The 27,362-nt window shown below is 37.3% G+C and overlaps 1 protein-coding gene across 2 annotated transcripts; it reads left to right on the top strand.

Moving 5' to 3' along the window:
• The first annotated feature begins 3,703 nt into the window (after positions 1-3,703).
• On the top strand, positions 3,704-25,126 carry LOC126458213 (speckle-type POZ protein-like). 2 transcript variants are annotated; one of them, XM_050095109.1, is made up of 3 exons: positions 3,704-3,885; positions 21,057-21,620; positions 24,637-25,126. In XM_050095109.1, the coding sequence occupies exons 2-3, from the start codon at positions 21,076-21,078 to the stop codon at positions 24,701-24,703; spliced, it is 612 nt and encodes a 203-aa protein (XP_049951066.1). In that variant the 5' UTR covers positions 3,704-3,885; positions 21,057-21,075; the 3' UTR covers positions 24,704-25,126. The 2 variants fall into 2 exon arrangements, with proteins under 2 accessions (XP_049951066.1, XP_049951067.1); XM_050095110.1 differs by having other exon boundaries at positions 3,720-3,774.
• The last annotated feature ends 2,236 nt before the right edge of the window (positions 25,127-27,362 follow it).

Here is a 27,362-nt window from a genome sequence, read left to right as displayed (position 1 = left end):
ACTATTAAGTAGTGACTTAACTCATCTGACGAAGAGAAAAATTTCGTATTTTAATTCAAATCATAATGACAAAATGTAAATTTCATTATTTACTTGTGGCATTGGGATAAAAATGTGTACTTCCATTCATTCTGCTGTTTTAAGCATTCACTTAAACATACACCAGTAAAAGGCAGGTTGTAATACTGTTTGCCATCAATAGTTCATAGAAAATAAGTATTTGTATTATATATAACATGCACACATAATTTTGTACTATTTCACTTAACTTGCTTTATATTTTTAGTACGCTCTTTGTACAATATTTAATCAACAGGACCAAATAAAATATCAAATCAGTGTAAGCACTGATGTTGACATTCAAAATTCTCACGTGAAGTGTCACTTTAATAACATTGGTAGTCATAGAGTTTGTTGTATTTTTCTTTTTTTTTTCTTAATTCTCATTTTGTTCGCTTTAGTTCGTTGCATCTGCTGGGGGCGGACGTCGTAAGACATCCGTTGTAGTTCGTTGTTGATCGATTAACTCAGTTTTTTTTATTACAGAGGGCAGCTAACCCTCTGGCCGAACACGCTGAGCTACCGTGCCGATTTGATGGCAAGTTTTAAGTTACAACAACCTATGGCAGTGTTGCCAATTTAGCAACTTTGTCGCTAGAATGGCGACTTTTGCCTTCATCTTAGTGCCAAAAAAAAAAAAACTTTTTAGTGACAAAAATTATTTAGCTACTTATCTGGCGACTTTTGGAGTACTGGCGACTTTTGAAGTACAAATCAAAACTATTTTCATTAACAAAACTAAGATTTTAACTATAGAATGGGTACTACACTGACTTTGTTCTAGAGTTACTAAGTTAAATTAAGTTCTTAGCAGATCATGTAGCATTGTTCAGCATTTAGTAAACCTGAATGTGGGAATTGCCTACAGAGTAAGAAATCCTTGACTAAAGAACAATTCATTATTCATCACCCACTAGCCTGTTATTGTCGATAGCGTATCGATCTATAATTCTTCAACTTTTGAACTCCCTTTATTTTTCGAACTGACAAAAAACATACGAAATATTAAGTATAATAAAATACATTTCTGTCTAGCAACCTCTAATTTTTCGAAATGTTAACTCGCAGTCAAATTATTACCACATGCACTGTGGTAACGCAAGAACAATTCGGTGGGGGTATCTCAGACATTATTAAGTTTTAAACAATGAACAATAGGACTGATATCGAGTTACCGAGTGAGTAGATTGTTTCATGACCTCTAGTACGCCAGAGTTTTAATGTATTTTCAGTGATTATAAATTGGTGGAACTTATGTTGTGGTGGCTTACATAATGGAGTTACCGCAGAAGAAGAAGCAGCACGCTCAAAAATATCGGGATGCGTGGGAAGCAGAACCTGAATTCAATGGGTGGCTGAAACCAGTCGTTGGAGACTTATACAAGGCAAGATGTCAAGTATGTGCAACAGAGTTTTATGCTAAATTGTGTGATATTAGAAAGCATTCGAAAACTATTAAGCATAAACAAAACACAAACCACCTTACCTGTGAAAATTGTTCCGAAAACTACATTTATAATAGCAAGCAGAGCGGAAGGCGCCCTTTCTTTATTTATTGCTGAACATTGTTCTATTTTAGCTGTAGATCATTTAGGAATACTGTGCAAGAAGGTGTTTTCCGGTGATGAGGGCGCTAAAAACATGCAATTACATCGTACAAAGTCTACTAACATTATAACTGAAGTTTCGGCTCCATATTTTACACAATCATTAGTTGAAAGTATAGGTAACCAAAAATACAGTGGACTAATAGATGAATCCACAGATGTAACAATATCTAAAATGCTAATTTCTTAAACTCGCTGTAGTAGAAACTGCACATGCAAGAAATCTGGTTGCTGTTCTTGTGAATTCTTTGAAAGATCTCAAACTTGCAGTCGCTAATATGGTGGGAATTGGCACAGATAATGCTTCTCCAATGGTTGGAATAAACAATGGGCTTTTCGAACAACTCAAGAGAGAATATGGTTTGAAGCATTTGGTATTGATCCGTTGCAGTTTCGCAGGCTTCATTGAATACCATACCTAGAAACATAGAATTTCTTGTACTGGAAACCTACAATTGGTTCTCCATTTCACCCAAAAGACAAGAGGAATATAAAAAGCTTTATGAGACAATAAATTGTGGAAAACAGCCACTAAAAATTTTGAAGGTCTGTGCAACACGTTGGCTTTCAATTGAACCAGCAATACGAAGAATTCTGGAGCAGTGGGAAAAACTAAAGTTACATTTTTCATTTGCCATGGCTCAAGACAATTGTTACACTGCCGATCTTTTGTACAAGATGTATTGTGACGACTCAAATCATATTTACATGTTTTACCTTAAACATGCTTTAAAAGACGTACAAATAGCAATAAAAGCTTTTGAAGGAGAAGGCAATGACCCCACTAAATTACTAGATACACTTGTATTTCTCAAGCAGTCACTCGGACAAAACATAGTTTTTCTAACTGTTGATTTGTTGACAACACCAGTTCCAAGCGAATGTATGTACACAAATCCGAACCTTGGCTTTATGTTTGAACAGAAATTGTCTGAGTCAAGTTTGTCTGAAGAAAATAAAGTTTATGTGACGAAGAGATGTATTCTGTTTAGTCTGAAACTCATAAAAGAAATTCAACAAAGACTGCCAAGTAACGTTAACGATCCTGAAAAAAAAATGTCAATGCTGAATGTTGAAGAAACACTAAAAGTGAATAAAAATAATGCTGTAGCGGATGTAGGCAAAGAATTGGGTTTTAGTGGCGATTTCATAGATGGTATGCTGCAAGAATGGCATAATATCAACTGCATTAGGTGAAATAACACTACAAACACTGTTCGGTTTTGGAGTGAGGTTTTGCAGTACAAAAATGCCGCAGGAGAGAATACTTTTTCTTTGATTTCACAGCTAGCAATGACTGTTCTATGCCAACCCATTCAAATGCAGAAGTGGAAAGAATATTCAGTTCAATGAAAATTATAAAAACTAAACAACTTAACAGATTATCGTTAAAGGCAATTAATGCTTTGATCATATTGAGAGACCAGCTGAAGAAATGAAATAAAGATTGTGCAGCTTTTGACATACCGTCAGACGTATTGGAGCTTATTGAAACGAACAAAAGTTACTCTTTTGCGACAAAACCAGTCGAACTGCAACATTATCTTTTGAGCGACGTTCAACCATCTACATCAACTACAGTTCTGTCAGAGCATGAAACAGAAGAGTTATTTGATCTTCTGAGTGACGACGAGGAATAGCTCACATACTGGTATGTATATATTTTGTAACCTAATATGAGTTCTTGCTGTCTTTTGTTACAAATATAGTTGTATATTTCTAGTATATTTGACTACTTTGATTGAAACAACAATTTATGTGTTGCGTCAATTATGATAACATGTTTGATTAAACGTTAGCGTATTTTATATGTATGTTGTTGCAAGCGATGCGTCATTTCATTAAGACAAAATAGCAATTACGTATGAGACAATTTTTATTAATCTTTTATTACCCTGCCCCCCCCCCCGTCTCCCCACTGGCTTATTGCACCATTCACAGCACGAAATTTTCAAATTTTCATTACACCCCTAGTAAAATCAGTTTTAGCGACTTTCTAGCGACTTTTGATATTGAATCTTGCGACTCGGGTTTTTTAGAGTTGGCAACACTGTGCGTGAGTGTTGCTGTTGTTACGCTCTGGGAAGATATAGAGCGAGCTAACAAGGTATCAAAATTGTTAAAATATAGTGTAGTGCAAACCGGTGCTTTTTCCTACCAAAAACAGACGCCAGTTTCTTGGAGGATACACTTATTAAATCGTAACTAGACGACAATCGTAAGTAGATTATCCATTCATTCACTCTCAGTACTTTTGTAAAAGTACTTTTAAATATGATGTAGAGTTGCTTTCATTATTTCGATTCGGAGTATGAAGAAAATTTATATTGTAATGTCTCTGTACGAGTAGTTATTCGTCCAATTTTATTTTCATGTAGGCCACGATTGCAAAGAATAGTTGTTTGTCTCTTGCATTCTTCAGTGTGGTGCGAACGGTAACAGTAGGCCTCGTCACCGAATAATTTGTTAGCCAACCAGATTTTCTGCTTCACCGTCTCATCAAATTGTCACCTCCCAACCTAACATAGACCTCAGCTTGTGCTGCAGTATGCAGTACAGTCTGTCACCACAACCACGATTTCAAAAGGGGGGGGGCGGCGGCGATGGCATTTCATTAGGCGACATATTAGCCTATCGATCTCACACTGTAACAAAGAACATTTGCGTATGCGGATTGTTGCGAATGTGTAATTAAATACCACGCAGCATCGCAGGAATTCCGTTTCTCGCAGATTGTATTGTTGACTTATTTAGACAAATCACAGCTACATTCCTCTCAATTGTCTGGTTTGGACGCGAGTGAACTATGAATGCCTCAAACTTCTCATCCTTCTGAAGTATCAGAATACGCGAGCATGAAATAGTACATTAGACTGAAAAGAGTAATTTACGTCTTGACATCTATGGTCTGTAGATTTGTGTGATATTATTGTTCTTACTAGTGTTTTGTTAGAGAGAGAGAGAGAGAGAGAGAGAGAGAGAGAGAGAGAGAATCATCAGTGTTAAAGAAAATAAAGGGACTTTCAGCACAAGCAAACTTGTACATATACTATGTTCTAATTTATATGAAGAAGAAATTACCAGAAACAAAAACCAGAGAAAATGTACACAGCCACAATACAAGAAGGAATAGGTGCCTCTATATTCCTTACCACAGGTTGTCAAAGTCACTCAACAGCTACGAAATCATGGGGTACAAACTATTTAATAAACTTCCTCAATCTGTTCAAGAATTACCTGAACAATTATTCAAACAAACAATTCATGACTGGCTAGTCCTCCACCCATTCTATGACATAAGAGAATTTATCAACTGTAATATAATACTATAATGTTAACAAGAAACCTGTTGTTTCTTTCAAACTATTAATTGTATTTTAGTATGTATATGACGTTGTCTATTGCTGTAATGGCCGAATGACAATAAAATTATTATTATTATTACAAGGCAAGAAATACCAAGCTGTCAGTTGATTTGAATACAAGATAGTTTTCAAACATACTACCTCAAAAATTGCAATGCTTGCTGCCAGGATTATTCAAAAGGAAAGTCGCACAGGACTTGAAATAACACCCATCATTATTCTTAGAATTTTTCAATAAAAGTTAAGTGATTGAACAAAATAGTATTGGTTTTTACCTTCACCATTTATATGACACATCATAATTGTGTGAAATGAGTCATATACACATCACAAATTAATTTGCAAACATGGCTACATGCTGAACATTTATAAGTTGTTTAATTTTTATTTTAATATACAGACATGAGTTAGTAATTTGTACCTACCACCTTTTACACATCACGATAATACATATTCTTCTACGGAATTGGAGATGTTAGGAAGCATTGTGCGTGCCCATGTTATGAACAATTATCTTTGTTATGTGCACATATGTGTGTAGGCCTGTGTGTTTGTGTGTGTGTAATATGATTAATAATGTGACTTTAATGTGATCTGTCCAGTCATGGGTGGTAAATGATGCAGATCAAGTAATAGAAATAAAGTAATACTGCTATTCTGTATAAGTACTGTTTATATTTATTACCCCATTGTGGCATTGCTCTAATGTAAGTAGGCATGTGATATTTCCAGATGTGCTGCAGTGTTCTTTACTTAAGTGAGATATACTATACTGAAGACAGTTTGTAACCTTCTCACAAAATATTGTTAGTTGCAGTTGTCGAAGCAAGTTTTGTGAGTTGAAGGTTCCACTGCCTCTGCTACCCAAAGCAGAATTGGTTTTTCCGTGACTGAAAGGGAGTGGCTGGCACACTGGACTTTGTCAGAAACAGCAGAGTTCTTATCCCTGCTTGGCTATAATTATTTAGTTTTGTGTGTCAATTAAAGTATATGTGAGGATAGTTCCTTTGAAAACGACACGGTTGTTCTTCCCAATATGCGTTCTATCGGAGCTGGTGCTCCATGTTTAGTGAAATCATCATTGATATACAATAAACACTAATCTTCCTGTTACTATGCTCTCTTCCAATCACTTGATCCATTTTGAAACTTGACGACAGTTGCTTGGGGTCAACAGAAGCATCCAATTCCACCCTTCTGCTTTGACCAGTGACGTAATGGTAAGTGTGGTGTAGGATGTCATTACAGCATGGAGTTTTTGAGTTGGTTGTGTTCATATATGTGTTTCATGGTGCCCTTAGATGGCGTATGTGCTGAGTGTAACGTGTTGTATTGGGTTCACTAGAGATTTCGTGTTGACAGTGCAACATTGCTGGGGGTGTTAGCTGTTGGTCACGTATTGTGCATTGGAAGTGTTTTCAGTGAGTTATTAAGGTTTTTTTTTGTTTCTGTGTTTGGTGTATTTTTTTAGGTTTATTTGTTTGGTGTTTCTTGTGCAGTAGACATTTAATTCGTTGTTTGGTTTCTGTTGTTAGGATGGGTATGACCCTGAAATGTGTAGTGCTTCATTGTGTGCTGAGATGGGGGAGGAGATGATGTCGGTTATTAAGTTCTTGCAGTCATTTGGTCTTATTGCAGAGGTTGTCAGATGCAGGATTTGTAGCGAAAATGTAAGGCTGACGACCGACAAAACATTTCAGGCAAGGTACGCATATATGTGGCAGTGTCGGCGTCAGTGTGATAGAAGTCTGGAAGTCCATTAGACATGGTACCTGGTTTGAGAAATGTAGTTTGGCCATAAGGTGCATTGCTTTGTTGATGTATTAATTTTGTTATATGGGTCCTCTATGAGTTTTTTTGTGCGTGAGACTGGAGTCAGAGGGAGAATGGTGTTGGTTTTCGTTTTGTAGAGAACTTTGTTCAAAGTACGTAAAGTATAAGGGTAAGTTGGGTGGACCAGGCATAGTGGTTGAGATCGACGACTCAGTTTGGGAAGGGTACTTCTCATGTTAGGCGGTGGTGGTGGTGGTGGTGGTGGTGGTGGTGGTGGTGGTGGTGGTGGTGGTGGTGGTGGGGAGGGCGCTGTTACTTAGGGGTTGAGTACGGTCACTGTGTTTTTAGTGTTTTGGAGGGCGGTACTAAAAGGGATTGGTGGGATTGGTTGAAGAATATATTAAGGAGGGGAGTACTGTTATTTTAGATGCATTTTCATAGTCTTGAGTTTAAAATTTGTGACTCTGTGGCATGCACTGATCGAGAGCTTTTTTTTTTGGGGGGGGGGGGCATTTAAATCAGTCATAAGGAGGGGGAAGAGGTGCTCTTGTAACCTGCAATCTCTTGTAGATGGGTATTGCTGGCGCAAGAGCCTCCCTGTGGATTATTGTATGTTTCGTGTTTTTTTTTGGGCTGTGGGGAAGGTTTGCAGGCCAAGGGTGGTGAATTGAGAGGGTTGGGTGTTGGTGGGGGTTGTGGGTATTGGTTGTGGACTTAATGGGATGGGTTGTCGGGGGGGGGGGGGTTCAGGATTGGTTTACGATTATGTTACAGAGGATTTATTTTGTTGCAGTTTCTATTGATTTGTAAGGTGTGATTGATTCTTGATTATTTTGTGTTCTTTATTTGTTAGCATTTTTTTGGGGGGGGGGGGGGTCACGTTTATGAGATGTGTGGTTTGGGGTTGGTGTATGGTTGGTAGGTCGTGGGTGATTTGGGAGATTTTTTGTTTGTTTTTGTTGTGTTTGTGTGTGTGCAAGTGCTTTGGGTGGGCAATCTAGATTGTATCGCAGGAATTTGTTGGTGGTAAGTAATTTTTGTTTTGGGTTCATTCTATGCAAATCGTGATGTTTTGTGTGTTTATGGTAGATTACGTGTGTTTTCATTTTTGTAATGATGTCTGATTTTTTTGGTTGTTGGGGTTTTGATTATATTTTTCGCAGTTGTAGGTGTTTGTTTTTTTGATATAAGCCTAGGTAATAGCATTTGAGATATGTAGGTCAAGGGAAGTGTCAGATTCTGGTTGTGTGTGTGTGTGTGTGTGTGTGTGTGTGTGTGTGTGTGTGTGTGTGTGTGTGTGTTTTGTGGGATTCTGTAAATTTATTTTTGTCTGTTTTGGGATTGTGCAGTGTTTATTTTATTGTTATTTAACTTGTCCCTGCCCTACACCCCCCCCCCTCCCCCTCCGTATCCCGCTATTGTCCTGTTAGTTTAATTTTGAGTCTATCCATATGAAGTGGTCCACTGATGGTTGCTTGACCATTTTTAAATATTTTAATTTTTTATGTGTGATTGCACTATATTAGAGAAGTTCAAAACAGTTTTTTAAAATAATTTATCTTGCACCTTTACTGGATGGTGGCCATTTTAATTTGTAGGCGCGCGACGATTTTTCAGTCTGGAGACATTAGCGAAAATTTGAATATCTCTGCACTGGGTTAAGTTACAACATTGCAGTTGACATGATTTATTAGAAAAGTCTCCTCTACAACATTGTCTATTACACAAAATACCCTAAATTCAAAAATAACCAGTCAAAATGACCTCCAAAGTTTGGTGGCCAAATTTTCAAAAATCCACATTTTATGCCCAGAAATATTAAACAAGGAGTGATTTATGATTGTCTCTCTTTTTTTCCTATAGTTAGGCATTATGCACTACTTGCCTCTTATAGAGCAAGAACACTTACAAATGTTTCCTTAATTTTTTATGAATTTTTGAAATTTGAAAATTTTCATTTTTTCTTAAAGTTTGGGGTGGGTTACCTCACATGGGACTGGATATAAAAATATGATTTTTGCACAGTTTGTACACCTATATGATAACAACGTACTGTAAAAATTTAAACATTGTTATAGGAGATAATTCACATGACTCTACTACTGATCTTATGGCTGTTGCCTGTTCATGTGTGCATTGTTACAGGAGATAATTCACATGACTACTACTGATCTTATGGCTGTTGCCTGTTCATGTGTGATATCCATTATTATTGAAGTAAAGTACTGAATTATATACAAAATATGGAAACATCACTGAAATTAAATTTATATTATTTTGACATACTTAAAACAAGTATTTTCAATTAACATCCTTAGAAATGCTACTCTTCCTAAACCTGGTGGTGAATGTTAAGAACACTTATTTCTTCAGACCGCTTCTGATAAGACCTCCCAGTTGCTGTGGTAACTTCAAGCACTGAAAGTTTCCTTAAAATATTTTTCATTGATATCCAAACTGTGTCACTAGTAGATTTCTTGAATGAGACTACTTGGAGCACAACACTTTGGCTGTACACGTGTTTCAAAAGTATGTAATAAATTACATAAAACAAAATTTTCCCAAGATTGAGAAGCTGATATACTTTTCAGATGGAAGTGGTAGTCAGCATAAGAACAAAAACAATTTTTCAAATTGTGCAACCAGTAGACTTAGGGTTGGAGACTGAATGGCACTTTCTGCATCTTGCCATGGTAAAAATGCATGTGATGGAGTAAGAGGTACAACAAAACGTGAAGTAAGTAAAGCCAGCCTACAAAGACCAACCACAGACCAAAATCTCACAGTACAGACATGTATGTCTTTTGCAAGGATAATATTAAAGGCATTACCTATTTTCTGATCAAGAAAGAAGTGGTTCTGCATATGAAAACACTTCAAACCAGATTTGAAAACTGTATATCAGTAAAAAGAACAAGACATTTCCACAATTTCCTTGGCATTGCAGAAAAATTAGTTTGATGCTATATAACATCAGAAACAGAAATTTATTGTGTCAGTAAAGTTACATCTCTGCCTTTAACGTTGAGTGACATAGTGGCATGTGTGTATGATGGACAGTGGTAGCTTGCAGAAGTTGAAAGAGTAATTTTGGAAAACAATGATGGTTTTTGTGCGTTTTGATCACCCTGCTGGCCCCAGAACATGATTCAAGAAATCTACTAGTGACAAAGTATGGATACTAATGGAAAAATGATTTAAGGAAACTTTCAGTGCTTGAACTTACCACAGCAACTGGGAGGTCTTATCAGAAGCTGTCTGAAGAAATAAGTGTTCTTAACATTCATCACCAGGTTTAGGGACAGTAGCTCCTCGAAGGATGTTAATTGAAAATATTTGTTTAAGTATGTCAAAATAATGTAAATTTTAATTTCAGTGATGTTTCCACCTTATGTTTATAATTCAGTACCTTACTTCAATAATAATAGATAATATCACACATAAATAGGCAACAGCCATAAGATCAGTTGTAGAGTAATGTGAATTATCTCCTCATTTTCAAAAATTTGTAACTTTGTTTGGTCAGATATCAATGTTGAAATTTTTACAGTATGTTGCTATCATATAGGTGTACAAACTGTGCAAAAATCATATTTTTATATCCAGTCCCACCTGAGATAACTAACCCCAAACTTCACAAAAGATGAAAATTTTCAAATTTCAAAAATTCATGAAAAATTGAGGAAACATTTGTAAGTGTTCTTACCTAACTATAGGAAAAAATACTCCCATAAATCACTCTTTTTTTTTTTGGGCCTAAAAATGGATTTTTGAAAATTTGGATACCAAACCTTGGAGGTCATTTTGACTGGTTATTTTTGAATTTAGGGTATTTTGTATAATAGACAATGTTGTAGAGGACACTTTTCTAAGAACAATCATGTCAATTGCAATGTTGTAACTTAACCCAGTGTAGAGATATTCATATTTTTGCTAATGTCTCTAAACTGAAATATTGTCGCGCACTTAAAAATGAAAATGGCCACAATTCTGGGTCGACAGAAGCGTCCGATCCCACGCGTCGGCTTTGACCCGTGATGTAAGGGTGTTGTCGTGTGTGACGTCATGACGGCGCGGAGTTTGGTTTGAGTGTCGGTGTCTCCAGTTGTGTTTTATCTTATTTTATTTACTTTTCTGATCTGTTCGTTCTATCTCGTGAGATTTTTTTAAATTTAAAAACACTTATTACTTATTTTAATTATCTGTTTCCTCCAATTTCTGTTTTAGTTTATTATATTTATCTTTCTAATCTGTTCGTTCTATCCCGTGAGATTTTTTTTATTTATTTATTTATTTATTTATTTTTATAAAAAAAGACAAAAAACACTAATCAGCTACTGAAGCATCTTTATCTTCTATGGGTTGCAGGGGTTACGGCCCCTGGGGAGGTGGGTGGGTATTCATGCGTGGCTGTCTTCACTTACACGTTGTAGCTACGCAAGGCGTCTAAATTTGTTTATATTTCGTTTACCCCCACCCAAAACACCCCATTTTCCGCGCTTGTCCCGTTAGTGTCATTAGGCTTCTTGTGGAAAGTGTGTGTGTGTTTGTTTTTGTTTCCGCCATATTTGTGACATCATGGGTCAAAGCAGACGGGCGGGATCGGACGCTTCCGTATTTCCACCATGCTTTTAAAAACTGTTTTGAACTTCTCAATTATTGGGTAATCACATTTTTAAAAAAATTAAAATATTTAAAAATGGTCAAGCAACCAACTTAATTTTTATTGGACCACTTCACTTGGATTGGCCCATTTTTGGAGGGATATGTTATTGTGTTGTTTAGGTATTTTCACGTTCGTTGGCGTGCCTACGTATTGGCATCATAGGTGTCATGTTGGAGACGCTGAAATTAGGGGTTTCTGCCATATTGATGTTGTGGGTCAAAGCAGACGGGTGGAATCGGAATGCTTCTTTGTTGACCCATACACACCTATGTAATTGTTTCATGTAAGAAAACAGCACTGATACTACTAGTGTCACAATTGCTGTTTATTGTTTCTATATTTTTAATTATTATTTGTTTGTATGAAGTCTAATAATTTTAGACACTTTGCTCTAGCTGTATGTTGTTTTGGATATCTTGTACACTGCATAATTAATGAGGAATGTAAGTTCAGTGAACTTGGGAATTGAGTTTTGCTATAATGTTCACTGTTCATCAATCAGGATGAAATTGCATGTATGGAATGTTGTGTGAAGGTGAAAATAAATACCAGAAGTGTTATGTGATGGTACATGAGTGTGTTAGAAACCAAATGAGCAAATGGAGTACAGAACTAAGATATTTCGAATTGTGTCGATAAAAAGTTTTGTAGGAAAGCTGTATACATTGTATGAAAAGTGGCAGGCCTAAAGGATTGTAATAGATCTGGTATTACACTAAAGAGAGCAGTGGATAGAAAAGATTGGAATGATAGACATATGTGTAAATTATCCAGGAATGTGTGTGTTATCTGGTGTGCAGTTGTGGAATATGCTGACACTGGAGAGAAAGCAATAAAAAACAAAATCTACTGTGCAAGAAGGCCATGCAATGGAAACAAAGTAATCATTCTAATGCCTTTTTGTTTGGGATAGAGTTGGACCAAGGCACAGTTTGAAAGAACCTGTAATGCTTGTTGGTGAACAGATGTCTCTTCCATTCCTTTTGTCTTTGTTTAGTCATATGAGTTGAACTGCTGTATGTTGACACACTTCTATCAAGGCTGTGACATATTATGAAATTATGCTAAACATCTGCCTTGTGTTTGTGTAACAGTGATTGCATAGGCCGTAGGTGATGAGATTTAGTACTGGAGAGGTGTTTTTCTTATCTGGGTATTATCTACAAAAGTGAGATTACTTCAGTACTATGTTTCACAAGTAATCTTGAAGGATTTGCAATATGTAGTAGCTATCCCATTGTTCCATCATCATACGAGTAACCTAAGCCAAGTAGGTGATTCGAGCCATTTTTGACATCAGACGTCATGACTTTGTCTGGCTTGCTGAACCAGAATTTGGCTTTACCTTTTTGGTAAACAATCTTCTCATTTGAGGCATCCTGGCGTGCCCCTGACTGATTGAGCTAAGGAAACACACAGGGCCGCCATCTAAACGAGGGCATTCCTTTTCACTTGTATACCACATGAACCCAAGCCTATTGCATGAAGTTTTGAACCCCAAAACATAGACAATTCAAAGAGAAATCCAAACAGTCTAGGCAGTAGGTATGTGTAGGTCTCAGTACTACCAGAGATCAGACAAAAGCACATATAACTCTAGTAGTCTACACGTCTGAAATTGTCATACAAACTGTACAGTGGGGTTACAGTGACATTCAGTTATGTGATGGAGAAATTGTCTGAATATAAAATATTTTATAATGAAATTAGACTCCCATATGTCAAATGCACCTTATCATACCTCTGTCATGTAATTTTTCAGTCAGTTTAGGTATTAATACATCCAAAATTCGAGAACAAGTAAACACTGCCATGGAAGCTTTTCAGTGATGAATCTTGGAAGTGAACAGATCTAGAGACTTCATTTGCAGTTTAATTAGATAATAATGCTATTCATTTAATAAAATGCATGTATTACACAAACGTTTTGAGGTGTTCTCAGTTATTCATAAAGCGATTCATTCATTAGTGGGTGATTTCATCTGAAATCATACAGGTCATGTCTACTCGTGGGCATTAATTTCTCTGGAAAAAATAGTATATTAGACCTCTACATCACAAGTATTAAGAAATAAAGTAATTTCGTTCTACCTTAATTTTTGTAAATGGTACACCCCTTTGAAAAATGTATGTTTTGTAAATAACTCTTAAAACAGTAGATAACAAAAAATAATATAATAAACCAAAAGTGCTGGAGACCTGGCAGATGTTTCGCATTAAAACTCCTCATTAGTGTGTTGAAATTTAGTTGACACCCGTAGACTTGAGGGCTTCCTTTAACTTACAAATTTAAGATGAAAATACGAATTTTTGGTTTATTTTTTCACTTAATTTTTATTTCCTTTCTAGAGTTTCATAAGTCACAGAACACCATCTTTTCTGTCATATTACCAGATACTACTGATATAATTATAAACAGCATCTTCTTGCTCCAGCTATCTGTATTACGTAAATATTTATCACTAAAAATGTAAAAAAAATTGCATTTTTACGAGTCCTTACAAATTATTTACTAAAAAACCCCTACCCTAAAACCTTATAAAATTAAACAATATGTTGTTTAGTTTAAGTAATCAGTGCAAACAGAGTGGGTGATAGTTTCCTGTGTAAAGTGTTAATTCCATCTCTGAATTTTTAGTGTAAAATATGCATGTTGGCAACACTGTTTCCAGTGCTCTTCTGTTTATAACAAACAAATGAGAACTTGCACATAAACCATTATGCGTCGAGTTTTGTGTTTGGTTTGAACTTTTTGTTAAATAGTGTCAGTTAGGAAATACATTAGTGAAAGAGTGAGGTGTGTTGGATTGTGAAAAGACACGAGAAGGCATTGTTAAAGAAAAGTCAGTCTACTAGGTCAGTGACCCAGATGTACACTTTTAGGGTTAAGCAGCCCTCGATTTGACCTCCATAAGGTGTGTACCTTCATTATTGCAGCAAATTTTGGCAACAGTCAATTTGTCAACAATTGAATGCATTTCTGGGCAGTAAGGTGGGTATAAAGAGGTGAAGTAATTGTTTTGGAAAATGGAATGTCGGTATCTGGGGAAAGGAGATAACGGAGAGCACAAGTCATTGTTATTTTTTTTCTGTAGCCAAATAATGTTATCAGGAGAAAGAAAACTGGCGTTCTAAGGGTTGGAGCGTGGAATGTCATATCCCTTAATCGGACAGGTAGGTTAGAAAATTTGAAAAGGGCAATGGATAGGTTAAAGTTAGATACAGTGGGAATTAGCGAAGTTCGGTGGCAGGAGGAACAAGACTTTTGGTCAGATGAATTCAGGGTTATAAATACAAAATGAAATAGGGGTAATGCAGGAGTAGGTTTAATAATGAAAAAAAAAAAAAAATGGGAGTGCGGGTAAGTTCCTACAAATAGCATAGTGAACACCTTATTGTGGCCAAGATAGACACGAAGTCCGCAGTAGTACAAGTTTATATGCCAACTAGCTCTGCAGATGACGAAGACATTGATGAAATGTATGATGAGATAAAAGAAATTATTCAGATAGTAAAGGGAGACGAAAATGTAATAGTTATGGGTGACTGGAATTCGATAGTAGGAAAAGGAAGAGAAGGAAACATAGTAGGTGAATATGGATTGGGGGTAAGAAGTGAAAGAGGGAGCCACCTGGTAGAATTTTGCACAGAGCATAAACTAATCAGTCTAACACTTGGTTCAAGAATCATAAAAGAAGGTTGTATACATGGAAGAAGCCTGGAGATACTGACAGGTTTCAGATGAATTATATAATGGTAAGACAGAGATTTAGGAACCAGGTTTTAAATTGTAAGACACTTCCAGGGGCAGATGTGGACTCTGACCACAATCTATTGGTTATGAATTGTAGAGTAAAACTGAAGAAACTGCAAAAACGTGGGAATTTAAGAAGATGGGACCTGGATAAATTGACTAAACCAGAGGTTGTACAGAGTTTCAGGGAGAGCATAAGGGAACAATTGACAAGAATGGGGGAAAGAAATACAGTAGAAGAAGAACGGGTAGCTTTGAGCGATGAAGTAGTGAAGGCAGCAGAGGATCAAGCAGGTAAAAAGACGAGGGCTAGTAGAAATCCTTGGGTAACAGAAGAGATATTGAATTTAATTTATGAAAGGAGAAAATATAAAAATGCAGTAAATGAAGCAGGCAAAAAGGAATACAAACGTCTCAAAAATGAGATTGACAGGAAGTGCAAAATGGCTAAGTAGGTATGGCTAAAGGACAAATGTAAGGATGCTGATGACATTGTAGAGACCACTAGGGGTAAGATAGATACTGCCTACAGGCAAATTAAAGAGACATTTGGAGAAAAGAGAACAACTTGTATGAATATCAAGGGCTCAGATGGAAACCCAGTTCTAAGCAAAGAAGGGAAAGCAGAAAGGTGGAAGGAGTATATTGAGGGTCTATACAAGGGCGATGTATTGAGGACAGTATCATGGAAATGGAAGAGGATGTAGATGAAGATGAAATGGGAGATATGATACCGCATGAAGAGTTTGACAGAGCACTGAAAGACCTAAGATGAAACAAGGCTCCGGGAGTAGCCTTTGGAGAGCCAGTCCTGACAAAACTCTACCATCTGGTGAGCAAAATGTATGAGACAGGTGAAATACCCTCAGACTTCAAGAAGAATATAATAATACCAATTCCAAAGAAAGCAGGTGTTGCCAGATGTGAAAATTACCGAACTATCAGTTTAATAAGTCATGGCTGCAAAATACTAACACGAATTCTTTACAGACGAATGCAAAAACTGGTAGAAGCTGACCTCAGGGAAGATCAGTTTGGATTCCGTAGAAATGTTGGAACACATGAGGCAATACTGACCCTACGGCTTGTCTTAGAAGCTAGATTAAGAAAAGGCAAACCTACGTTTCTAGCATTTGTAGACTTAGAGAAAGGTTTTGACAATATTGCCTGGAATACTCTCTTTCATATTCTGAAGGTGGCAGGGGTAAAATATAGGGAGCGAAAGGCTATTTACAATTTGTACAGAAACCAGATGGCAGATGTACGAGTCGAGGGACATGAAAGGGAAGCAGTGGTTGGGAGGGGAGTGAGACAAGGTTGTAGCCTATTCCCGATGTTATTCAATCTGTATATTGAGCAAGCAGTAAAGGAAACAAAAGACAAATTTGAAGGAGTAATTAAAATCCATGGTGAAGAAATAAAAACTTGGAGGTTTTGCCGATGACATTGTAATTCTGTCAGAGACAGCAAAGGACTGGGAAGAGCAGTTGAATGGAATGGACAGGGTCTTGAAAGGAGGATATAACTTGAACATCAACAAAAGCAAAACGGGGATAATGGAATGTAGTCAAATGAATTCGGGTGATGCTGTGGGAATTAAATTAGGAAATGAGACACTTAAAGTAGTAAAGGAGTTTTGCTATTTGGGGAGCAAAATAACTGAGGATTGTCGAAGTAGAGAGGATGTAAAATGTAGACTGGCAATGGCAAGGAAAGCGTTTCTGAAGAAGAGAAATTTATTTCTGAAGAAGAGAAATTTATTAACATGTAGTATAGATTTAAGTGTCAGGAAGTCGTTTCTGAAAGTATTTGTATGAAGTGTAGCCATGTTTGAAAGTGAAACATGGGCGATAAATAGTTTGGACAAGAGGAGAATAGGAGCTTTTAAAATGTGGTGCTACAGAAAAATGCCAAAGATTAGATGGGTAGATCACATAACTAATGAGGAGGTATTGAATAGAATTGGGGAGAAGAGGAGTTTGTGGCACAACTTGACTAGAAGAAGGGATTGGTTGGTAGGACATGTTCTGAGGCATCAAGGGATCACCGATTTAGTATCGGAGGGCAGCATGGAGGGTAAAAATCGCAGAGGGAGACCAAGAGATGAATACACTAAGCAGATTCAGAAGGATGTAGGCTGCAGTACGTACTGGGAGGTGAAGCAGCTTGCACAGGATAGAGTAGCATGGAGAGCTGCATCAAACCAGTCTCAGGACTGAAGACAACAACAACAACAACAACAACAACCAAATAACTAAATTTAATCAAGAACTTACAATACTGTAATATTGTGTAGTTTAATCATTTATTGCACTTAATATTTCCTACTGTGTAAAGTGTAACTTAAACATTAAAAAAAAGTTCAGTGCACAACATTCCAGTAAGTGGATTGTATCTTTGATTTTAATGTCTTTTAGCTAAGAACTACTGTCCGTAGCAGATGCTAGTCAGTTGTTTCCTGAAGATGGCCCAGTAAGCTGAAAACTAGTCAGAATTAACAAAAACACTTTACTTTTTATTCAACCTTAAGTATGGAATTGTTCTAACAAGAAGTAATGGAAGAATCTATAAATAAATAAGATCACACATTTTATAAGCATTTTTCCTCAAAATTTTTGTCAGGAAACTGTCGACAACATCAGAATATTTGGAGAAACGCATGATACATGCTGTGCTGTCCTCAATACGTGTATTCACTACTGGTTTCAGTTGTGGACCATCTTCACAGTGGAAAAATATCTATTGTGACAACAACGTAAGAAAATGGATACTTAACACCACGTTGTTGTTGTTGTTGTTGTGGTCTTCAATCCTGAGAATGGTTTGATGCAGCTCTCCGTGCTACTCTATCCTGTGCAAGCTTCTTCATCTCCCAGTACCTGCTGCAACCTACATCCTCCTGAATCTGCTTGGTGTATTCATCTCTTGGTCTCGCTCTACGATTTTTACCCTCCACGCTGCCCTCCAATACTAAATTGGTGGTCTCTTGATGCCTAAGAACATGTCCTACCAATCGATCCCTTCTTCTAGTCAAGTTGTGCCACAAACTTCTCTTCTCCCCAATCCTGTTCAATACCTTCCCATTAGTTATGTGATCAACCCATCTAATCTTCAGCATTCTTCTGTAGCACCACATTTCGAAAGCTTCTATTCTCTTCTTGTCCATACTAGTTATCGTCCATGTTTCACTTCCATACATGGCTACACTCCATACAAATACTTTCAGAAACGACTTCCTGACATTCAAATCTATACTCGATGTTAACAAATTTCTCTTTCAGAAACTCTTTCCTTGCCATTGCCAGTCTACATTTTATATCCTCTCTACTTCGACCATCATCAGTTATTTTGCTCCCCAAATAGAAAAACTCCTTTACTACTTTAAGTGTCTCATTTCCTAATCTAATACCCTCATCATCTCCCGACTTAATTCGACTGCATTCCATTATCCTCGTTTTGCTTTTGTTGATGTTCATCTTATATCCTCCTTTCAAGACACTGTCCATCCCGTTCAACTGCTCTTCCAAGTCCTTTGCTGTCTCTGACAGAATTACAGTGTCATCGGCGAACCTCAAAGTTTTTATTTCTTCTCCATGGATTTTAATACCTACTCCGAATTTTTCTTTCGTTTCCTTCACTGCTTGCCCAATATACACATTGAATAACATCGGGGAGAGGCTACAACCCTGTCTCACCCCCTTCCCAACCACTGCTTCCCTTTCGTGCCCCTCAACTCTTATAACTGCCACCTGGTTTCTGTACAAATTGTAAATAGCCTTTCGCTCCCTGTATTTTACTCCTGCCATCTTCAGAATCTGAAAGAGAGTATTCCAGGCAACATTGTCAAAAGCTTCCTCTAAGTCTACAAATGCTAGAAACATAGGTTTGCCTTTCCTTCATCTAGCTTCTAAGATAAGTCGTAGGGTCAGTAATGCATCATGTGTTCCAATATTTCTACGGAATCTGCTCTATTGCTTCTTGTTGTGAGATTTTACCTAACCTTTTTCGTTTTTGTCTGATATTTCATTTCTTATAAATTGTGTTGGCTGTCCGATGTCTTTTCTCAGTTTTTCTATTGTGATCTGTAGCCTGTGTTGCCATGCTGGTTTTGTGGGTTTCTTCTGTGTGTTGGTTGGTTCTGATCTCTGCCTAGTGTGTATATTTAGTGTAGTGAGTGCTCCTACATAAACCAGTAGTTGTAACTCTTCCATAGTTGTGTATTCATTTATTTTGTTGTGTATGCTTGTGTTGATAGTTTTTATTGTTGTTTCGACTTGTGGGTTATTTGGTGGTCTATGCAAGAATGGTCTAATGTCTGTATTTGTGTCTTTGTATTCTATATATGTCAACTGAAATTTTTCTTCTATATCTAACATGTGTGTCACTTCATGTTCTATTTGTGCTTGTGCTGGTGGCTGTCTCAAGATTTCGTTTTCCTCTGATTGTTTAATTGATGTGTGTTGTTCTTTGTTTGTTTTCTCTGGGATGTTTGAGCCCATTACTGTATTTTCTTCTTCTTCTTCTGATTGCATATTATTTTGTTCCAGTATTTGTTGTACTTGTTGTTTGATGTTTTCTAATTCTGACTGGGGTATCCTGTTATTTTTTATTATTACACAGATCTGATCAGCTAGTCGTTGTTCTGTTAAAAATTTTAATTCCAGGTATCTGGTAATAAATGTTGTGTATACTTGTGATCTGTATCCAGTTGTGTTGGTTCCTAGGTTTGTTGCTTGGTAATAACAGAACATGAGGTGTCGATTAACTTCATCTGACCATCTCATCCTCTGTCTTTGTTTTCCTTCTAGGGTGGTTGCAGGAAGCATATCCTGCAAAACACCTCTATTTGGATTTAAATCATTTTCCAGTTGGCTAGCAGTGTCGTTACCATTGTGGGCGGGCATAGGGTTCAAGCGTCGTCCCCGACCATGACGGCGCTTGTCCGAGGCTTCTTCAGTTCTGTCCTGAACCAAGTAATCGCACTAAAAGGGGGGTTAGCCCTATTAGTGGTTTGTTCTTTTCGTCGCCTTTTACGACTAGCAGAACATACCGGTGGCCTATTCTTTTCCCGGGCCTCCACGGGAATTATTATTATTATTATTATTATTATTTTCTTTTTTGTTGTTGGTATGTGTAGAAGCAAAATATTTTAGAAGAGCTTGGAAACAAAAGTTACAGTATGGTATCCATATTAAAATCAAAATGTAATTGATGATATAAACAAGACACCCCCTTCTGCATTCACTTTTCACTCAAGCATACGTTAAACAGCTACACAGGTCATACTTTGCAAAAAAAAGAAATTTACAATTTCTGGTTTTCTTGGTATGATTGATTAATAGTGCTTTCAGATGTTCAGCCGAGTAGTTGCTTCCCATTTTTATGCACAGTATTTCGATGACCAATCCAGTTGTCTTCTTCAGGTGCTGCTAGCTATGTTGTTATTCGTAGCCACTGCTTCCACTTGTAACTAAGTATGACTTGTAGTGGCCTCTGTGTCTTTGATGCTCATTTGTTTGTTGAGGCCCTCACCACTATTCTGTGAAATGCACATTCCCTCAGCATTTTACAGATCTTTAAAGTCTGCTGTAAATAGTGGTGAGCCACCAATAATGTAATTGGGGTCCAGGCAGTACATGTGTAACAAGTAGCGATGATGATTGGGTACAAAAGTGGTATCGGCAACTTTATATTGCCCTCAAGATTTCTTGCATATGTTTGATTCATGCTATATTTACCTGTTGTTCTCTGTCGAGGCAGAAAAATAATAAGACATTAAGGTGTTAGAGTACCTAGTAAAGAATTTTAATGTGGTGCTTTGGCGATTTCAGGTTGTTAACAGTGCTCAATATGCAACAGCCACACGGAAGCCCACCAAATGAACTGAGGTCTCTATTGGAGTCGGGGTTGGGTGCTGACGTCTCGATGGTGGCTGCAGATGGCCGATTGCCGGCCCACAGCTCGGTGCTGGTGGCTCAGAGCTCCGTGTTCGACGCGTTACTCCGCCGGGGGAAGCAGTTAATCTTAATCCCCGACATGCCTGTGGATGTGGTGCAGCAGTTGCTGACCTTCTTGTACACGGACGAGGTACCGCAGCTGCAGAGTGTAGCACCCCAACTGCTGGTGCTCGCAGACAGATATGAGCTGCACGTGCTGAAGGAGATGTGCGAGCAGCATTTGGTCAAGGATTTACATGTGGAGAACACTGTGCCGTACTGCGTGCTCGCCATGCGGCACTCATGCCCACACCTCCGTAAGGCAGCCATTGAATACTTTGCAAGGCACGCTCTGCCAGTGCTGGGCTCTCAGGGGTGGGTCCAGGAGCTGAGGAAAGATCCGAGGCCGCTGGTGGAGATATCCCGCCTAGTGGCCTCCCACGCGATTACGGAAGCCAGGTCTGCATGACTTTGTTTTTGCCCACTTTGTTTGTGCCTGTTTCCAGTTTGTTGTGAAGGTTGTTGTGATCCTGTAGCACAAAAATTACCTGCAATTTGTATAGGTGATTCAGATGCAATCTTTTTTCACATACGAGGCACAAAGAAAAATATTGCTTGTCTACATTTATACTGTAAATATAGCAAATATTGAATTCAAGTTTCAGCAGCTGTTATGTCTGTCTTACGTTTGAATCAGGTGCAAACACTGTATTTTTATATATTTGCGACTTATCTTGCAAAACACTATGCTTATGGTATCTTATTTTGGATTAATTTTTGCAACTCTCACACCCCTGAATCAACTGAACCACTCATAAAACACAATAGCACTTTCTATACTCTTTATTTGTGTTTGTATTTAACAGCTATTGCACTGCTGTCAAAAGCAAAGTTATTATTTGAATAGATATATTTCAGTTTGAGGATGGCGACAAAACATTTAAGCATTTCACACTAAATTTACAACAGGTTGCAGTCCGTTTTAAACTATTCACAGTAAAATTTGTAAAAGGCAAACAAGTATCAACCTCAGTGCATTTATGTCCTTTAGGGAGAACAAAATGTACATTAGATTATGGAAAAGCTGTATCGTAGAGAATGTAAATCACTCTCTTTCACTACAGACAAAATGTTCCCTTGTAACCCATTAGCACATTTTCCAAATCAGTAAAAGTATTCCTGACCCGTTGTTTGTGACTGCAAGATCACAGGATTTATAAAGCTATCCTGAGTCATTAAGCACCACATTTGTTTCCATTGCACTTTGTGGCTTGTCCTGCAAACGTTGATGGTTATTACATAGTGTGTATTACTGACTGTAAGCCATGTAAATGTGGCATGATCAGTGACAGTAGAAGAGAGAAAAACATTCCAAAGGGAGCATTTGTCCATATGAACTGTCCTCCTGGGATAGCCTGCATGTGTGCCCCACTTACGACTGATATCCCAGATATATTTACACTGTATAGTTACACTCTCAAGAACAGTTTCTATTGAATTACATTGTGTAGACTTAAGTTTCCCTTGTGTGTTATTTATGATGTTATCAGTAGGAGTAATTTGTGTGCCGTAGGATCATTTTACAATGATATAGGATCGGTCAGTGTAATACAAGGAATACATAAGTTGTATATAGAAACATATCAATATGCATGCGTGTTAAAGAAGGAGAGGCATTTGCCTGAAAAGATTTAGGAAAATCACAGAAAACCTAAACCAGGATGTCCGGATGTAGTGGAAGCATCCATCCTTCCAAATCTGAGACCAGTGCCTTAAGGGGGGGGGGGGGGGGGCAGGACGTTAAACTGGCCAAATTAGAGCAGGAAAGGCACCACAGGATATTTTAATTACTGTTGTCTATACTTTTACAAATAAATTCATAAAACCTTGTCAGCATGATCAGGAAGGATTGAGGATTCACACTCACAGCAGTGGAAGTTCAAAAACATAACAAAATAAATCTTTTTACATGTGAAATATCATTTTTTCACTTACTACAGGCTGCATTTGTTGCTATAGGTACACCCAAAGTGAATTGATTTGCGATGAAGGCAAACATCAATATGTTGCACTGTCAAAATAAATCCGTGACTGTCAGACTACAACAAATCTGAGAATCTTGTTGCATATAGGGCTCCAAAATTTGGTCCCTCCACCTATATCAGTGCGTAAGTGATCAGAAATTTTTGTTGTAACTTTTTGCACCATTTTTTGTGCTAAAGACAACAATAATGTGGAGTACACCATTGTTCTTTTTGAACTGTAGTGGATTATTTATAACCAACCTCATGAGGGAATAAATTTACTGTGAAGCAGTAGTAAGAATGGCCAACTCCTTCAACAGATAACTACAGGATGTTTGTGTGTATGCACCACGTATTACTCTTACAACATGTTTGTAGGCAATAAAGACTTGGTTTTTTAAAGATGAGTTGCCATAGAACATTGTATCATTTGACATTATTGAACGAGAATATGCAAAATATGTCAGTTCACTGATCGCTCCTCCCAAATAAGATTTGCAATCGTTCTAACTGCAAATGTGTCTGAACTAAGTTATTTTAGGCATTCGAAAATGTGCTTTTTCCCACTTAAGTTCTCATCAGTATGAACACCTAATAATTTTCAAGTCTCTGTCCTGTTTATTATTTCCTCACCGTGTGTTAGACTTAGCATTAACCTAGATGTGCAGAACTGAGTATGTTGTTCCTTTTTGAAATTGAAGGTGAAACTACTCACAGAAACCAATCAGTGATGCTTTTATGAACTTCTTTCACTACTTCTTAAGTTGCTGTATGTACCATTGGTTGGCTACAGTGTCAACCCAATAAAACTTCAATTTATTTTGGAGAACACACATGTACTAGCAGGTATTAGTACTCCTGAATGTGTGTGCAACCATGTGGGTTGCCGGTTGTTCGCTGTGTGAATTTCCTGCTGCACATCCACATCAACAGCTATGGGAAGTGATGATGGCAGCATAGCTCCCAGTACTTGTGCAGATATATTAGAACTTTTGTGACAATAATATAGCTTAGCAAAGCCCATCGTATTGACTGCTCTTCAAAATGCAGTGCACAGAGCTTGGTCATAGCTGAAAAGAGGTTAGCTCTCAGTGGTGTGCCACGTGTTGGGTTGTTCATATGTCTACCAAATGGAAGAGGGACATTTTTGGTAGTTACTTCAAACTGCATCCAGGAAGCCAGTCCAGAAAATGATAGTGACTTACTTGAGGTAAATGACACATAGACAGAGCATGAACTAGTATTCTTGATGCACAGTTTATGAAGATAGCAGTATCATACACACAATTAAATAAATAAACACACAATTAAAAATATAGCTGTAAAAGAGTTTCAAAGTGAGCATAGCTTTACATTTGTCACAATATCTGTTTAATAATTTTATGAATATTTTGTTTAATGGTAATATGTTTTTAATTGTTACTATATTATTCAGTGCTATTTTTGTTCAGTGTGGAAGAATTGGGGAAACTGCTGGCCAGCGGGATTCGGATGGATGAAGAAAAGATCTCTACTTGATGGGGAAAATGTGATTTTTAAAAAGATGTCATCAGAAGCAGACGTGTAATGTGTTTCGTTATGGTTTCTGTGAAAGTTCCTAAACAGTTATTTCTGCCACACTGGGTGAATAAGACTCATGACACTATATAAAAGTGCTGTGATAATCTCTTCCACTCACATAGCTTTTGTTACACCTTTAACTTTTTGAGTTCATTGGTTACTCCAATATAATGGCAGATGGTTGGTCACAGTTCAGGTGACATGAAAATAAAGTTTTAATAGATGCTATTGATTTTTACTAAAAGCCGAACCATGACTACACAAGACTGGAATTTCTCTTCACAGGCAAGTTGCGCCAAAATATATTACAATGACTGAGGAACTTGATTTAAACAGTTTTTGTATAATGCATTGTTACGTAATAAATGTATGAATTTTCAAGGACTGATTACTAATGTAACTCCAAGACTTTCCATAGTTGTTTCCAATATATTTATGTTGAAACCAGTGATAATCCTTGCCCACAGCAAATCGGCAAAGCGAAAATTTCAAATATAAATGTTTTCCATGTGTTAATGTCTTAAAAAATACTTTCCATCAATTGTGCACACTGCATCCCTTGAGCAGTGTCACCTGTTAACTAAACAGTAGTAACTTACCATGGTAGGTTGCAGTTGAGCTGCTACCTATGTACAGTGCATTTCTGCATGGCTACTGTAGCCACCAGCTGTCAGTCCGTCCATCCCAGTTGGCTCACAATTAAGATGTGTCATGAATGCCAAGGAATTGAAATATGTAAGTTAACAGGTAAGGAATGGTTGTTGGACATCTAACCCTGTGGGAAGCATGCTGAAGACTGTTAACTAAGCAGGAATGTGCCTCACTCATTGCTGCTAACTTTAAATACCATTTAACAAGAAAATTTTGTAATTTTCTGGTAGTTAAAGATGGGGTTATCAACCATAAGAAAGATCATTCTTAATGGCAGCAGATTCAAATTATTTTGGAATATCTGACAGACAAGTTGCGAGGAAGTTTCCTCAGGGTGACTTTAATAACAAATAATAAACAAATTATAGCTGCAGTTGACAGTGCTGTTATTGGCAATTAAAGCAAGTTTTACAAAAATGCATAATCAGTAGAATTGTATGTGTGGTCATAATAAATAACAAGGCGGCCAATTAAAAAATTGAGTACACATTGACAATTGTTCACTTTCTTGTTCAGGAGATGCTCTGCAAACCAAGTTATTGCATGTCACAGTAGTCACAATATCATAATTATCATCCATCATCTTTTACCACCAGAAAGATGGCTCTTCCAACATCTTTCAACAACCTCTTTGTTATTTTTGGGGCTAGAGCTATAAGAAATCCTTTAATATCCCGTGGTAGAATAGTGTGTTGAGCCTTTTCTTTCAAAGGGCTTTCCATTGTAAAGTATGTTCTTCTAGAGAAAAAAATTTCTGGATTTTTTTCTTTTTTTGCAAAGAATAAGGCTTGTGAAAATATACCAGTAATATACAGATAATGCAAAAACACCACCAAGGCCCATCGTCTTATTGTCCTTTGTGTGGAGTAGGATTTAATCATGTAATAAAGTGTCTATTTCACCTTTGATTGCATTGTAATCCAAATTTTCAACAGACTTGCCTCTAGTCATGTCTCTGTCATCAGTTCTGTGCATCAGTATAGGAAACACACAGTCTGTTTGTTTTTGTTTGGCAAGAAACTAGACCGAAGTCATCTTAAAATCAGGAAAGACAGTTTCTTGTGACCCGTTGGCAAATATTTCGTCGTTGTTCTTTTTCATAGTCTCAGTGAAGGTTAGAATGTTTTCCAAAAGACACTGTGTTAAAGGATAGCTGCTATAACAGATACCTGTAGCTATTCCTTTGAGTGCCCTTGATTGGTTCAGCTAATATCTTCACAGTATCCGTTGGATGGTTAGGTGCAAGATAATGTCTAGGATTTTCTCTCCCACAGTATACTTCAAAATTACAAGCATGAAAGTCTTGCTATTGCACAATGCATAAAACTTAAAAGCATACTTGACTGTCTTATTGGACATGTACTGCACAAACTGAAAACTGCAAAATGGAACAAGCTTTTTGTCTGTGGTTGTAAATTGCTGTGGGCTGTACGCTGTACTTATTTCTTCAGTTGCTCAAAAATGCAGAATGGAGGTTGCAGACGACAGCAAGGTTTTTTTTTTTTTTTTTTTTTTTAAAAAAAAGCATCATCGAATGTCTGTGACCGGAGCAAGAATAGCTAAATGCTACATTTGAATAATCTTTCCAGTTTAGTTTGATGCTCACAACTCTTAATACATTTGTGTGCCCTGCTTTTTGTACAGCAATGAGAAATAGTTTTCCTAAATGAGCCATTATATCAGAAGCAGAAATATTTCTGCAGTCACTATCCCTTTTGTGACTCATAGATAATCTTTTTCTGAAAATATAAATAACTGGATACATAAAAAAAGTGTACTCACCAAGTGGCAGTGGGAGAACACAGATGTAGAAGATATTACAGTTTACAAGCTTTCAGAGGCAGTGGCTCCTTCTCCTGGCTGAAGAGTTGAAGGGAAGGAATGGAGGTGAAGAAAAGTAATGGTGAGGTTTAGGAAAAGGGGTAGAGTTTGAGAAAGTCGCCGAGAACCTCGCATCAGGGGAGAC

This window comes from Schistocerca serialis, chromosome 2, assembly GCF_023864345.2.
Source record: "Schistocerca serialis cubense isolate TAMUIC-IGC-003099 chromosome 2, iqSchSeri2.2, whole genome shotgun sequence".
Taxonomy (NCBI): Eukaryota; Metazoa; Arthropoda; class Insecta; order Orthoptera; family Acrididae; genus Schistocerca; species Schistocerca serialis.
This window is presented reverse-complemented; position numbering and strand designations above follow the sequence as displayed.

What these genes read in the sequence shown, in the direction of transcription:
- LOC126458213 (XM_050095109.1), top strand. Translation starts at nt 21,076, where the DNA reads ATGCAACAGCCACACGGAAGCCCACCAAATGAACTGAGGTCTCTATTG. An exon ending in CACGCGATTACGGAAGCCAG is followed by an intron (nt 21,621 to 24,636) that starts GTCTGCATGACT and finishes ATTTTTGTTCAG; the next exon opens with TGTGGAAGAATTGGGGAAAC.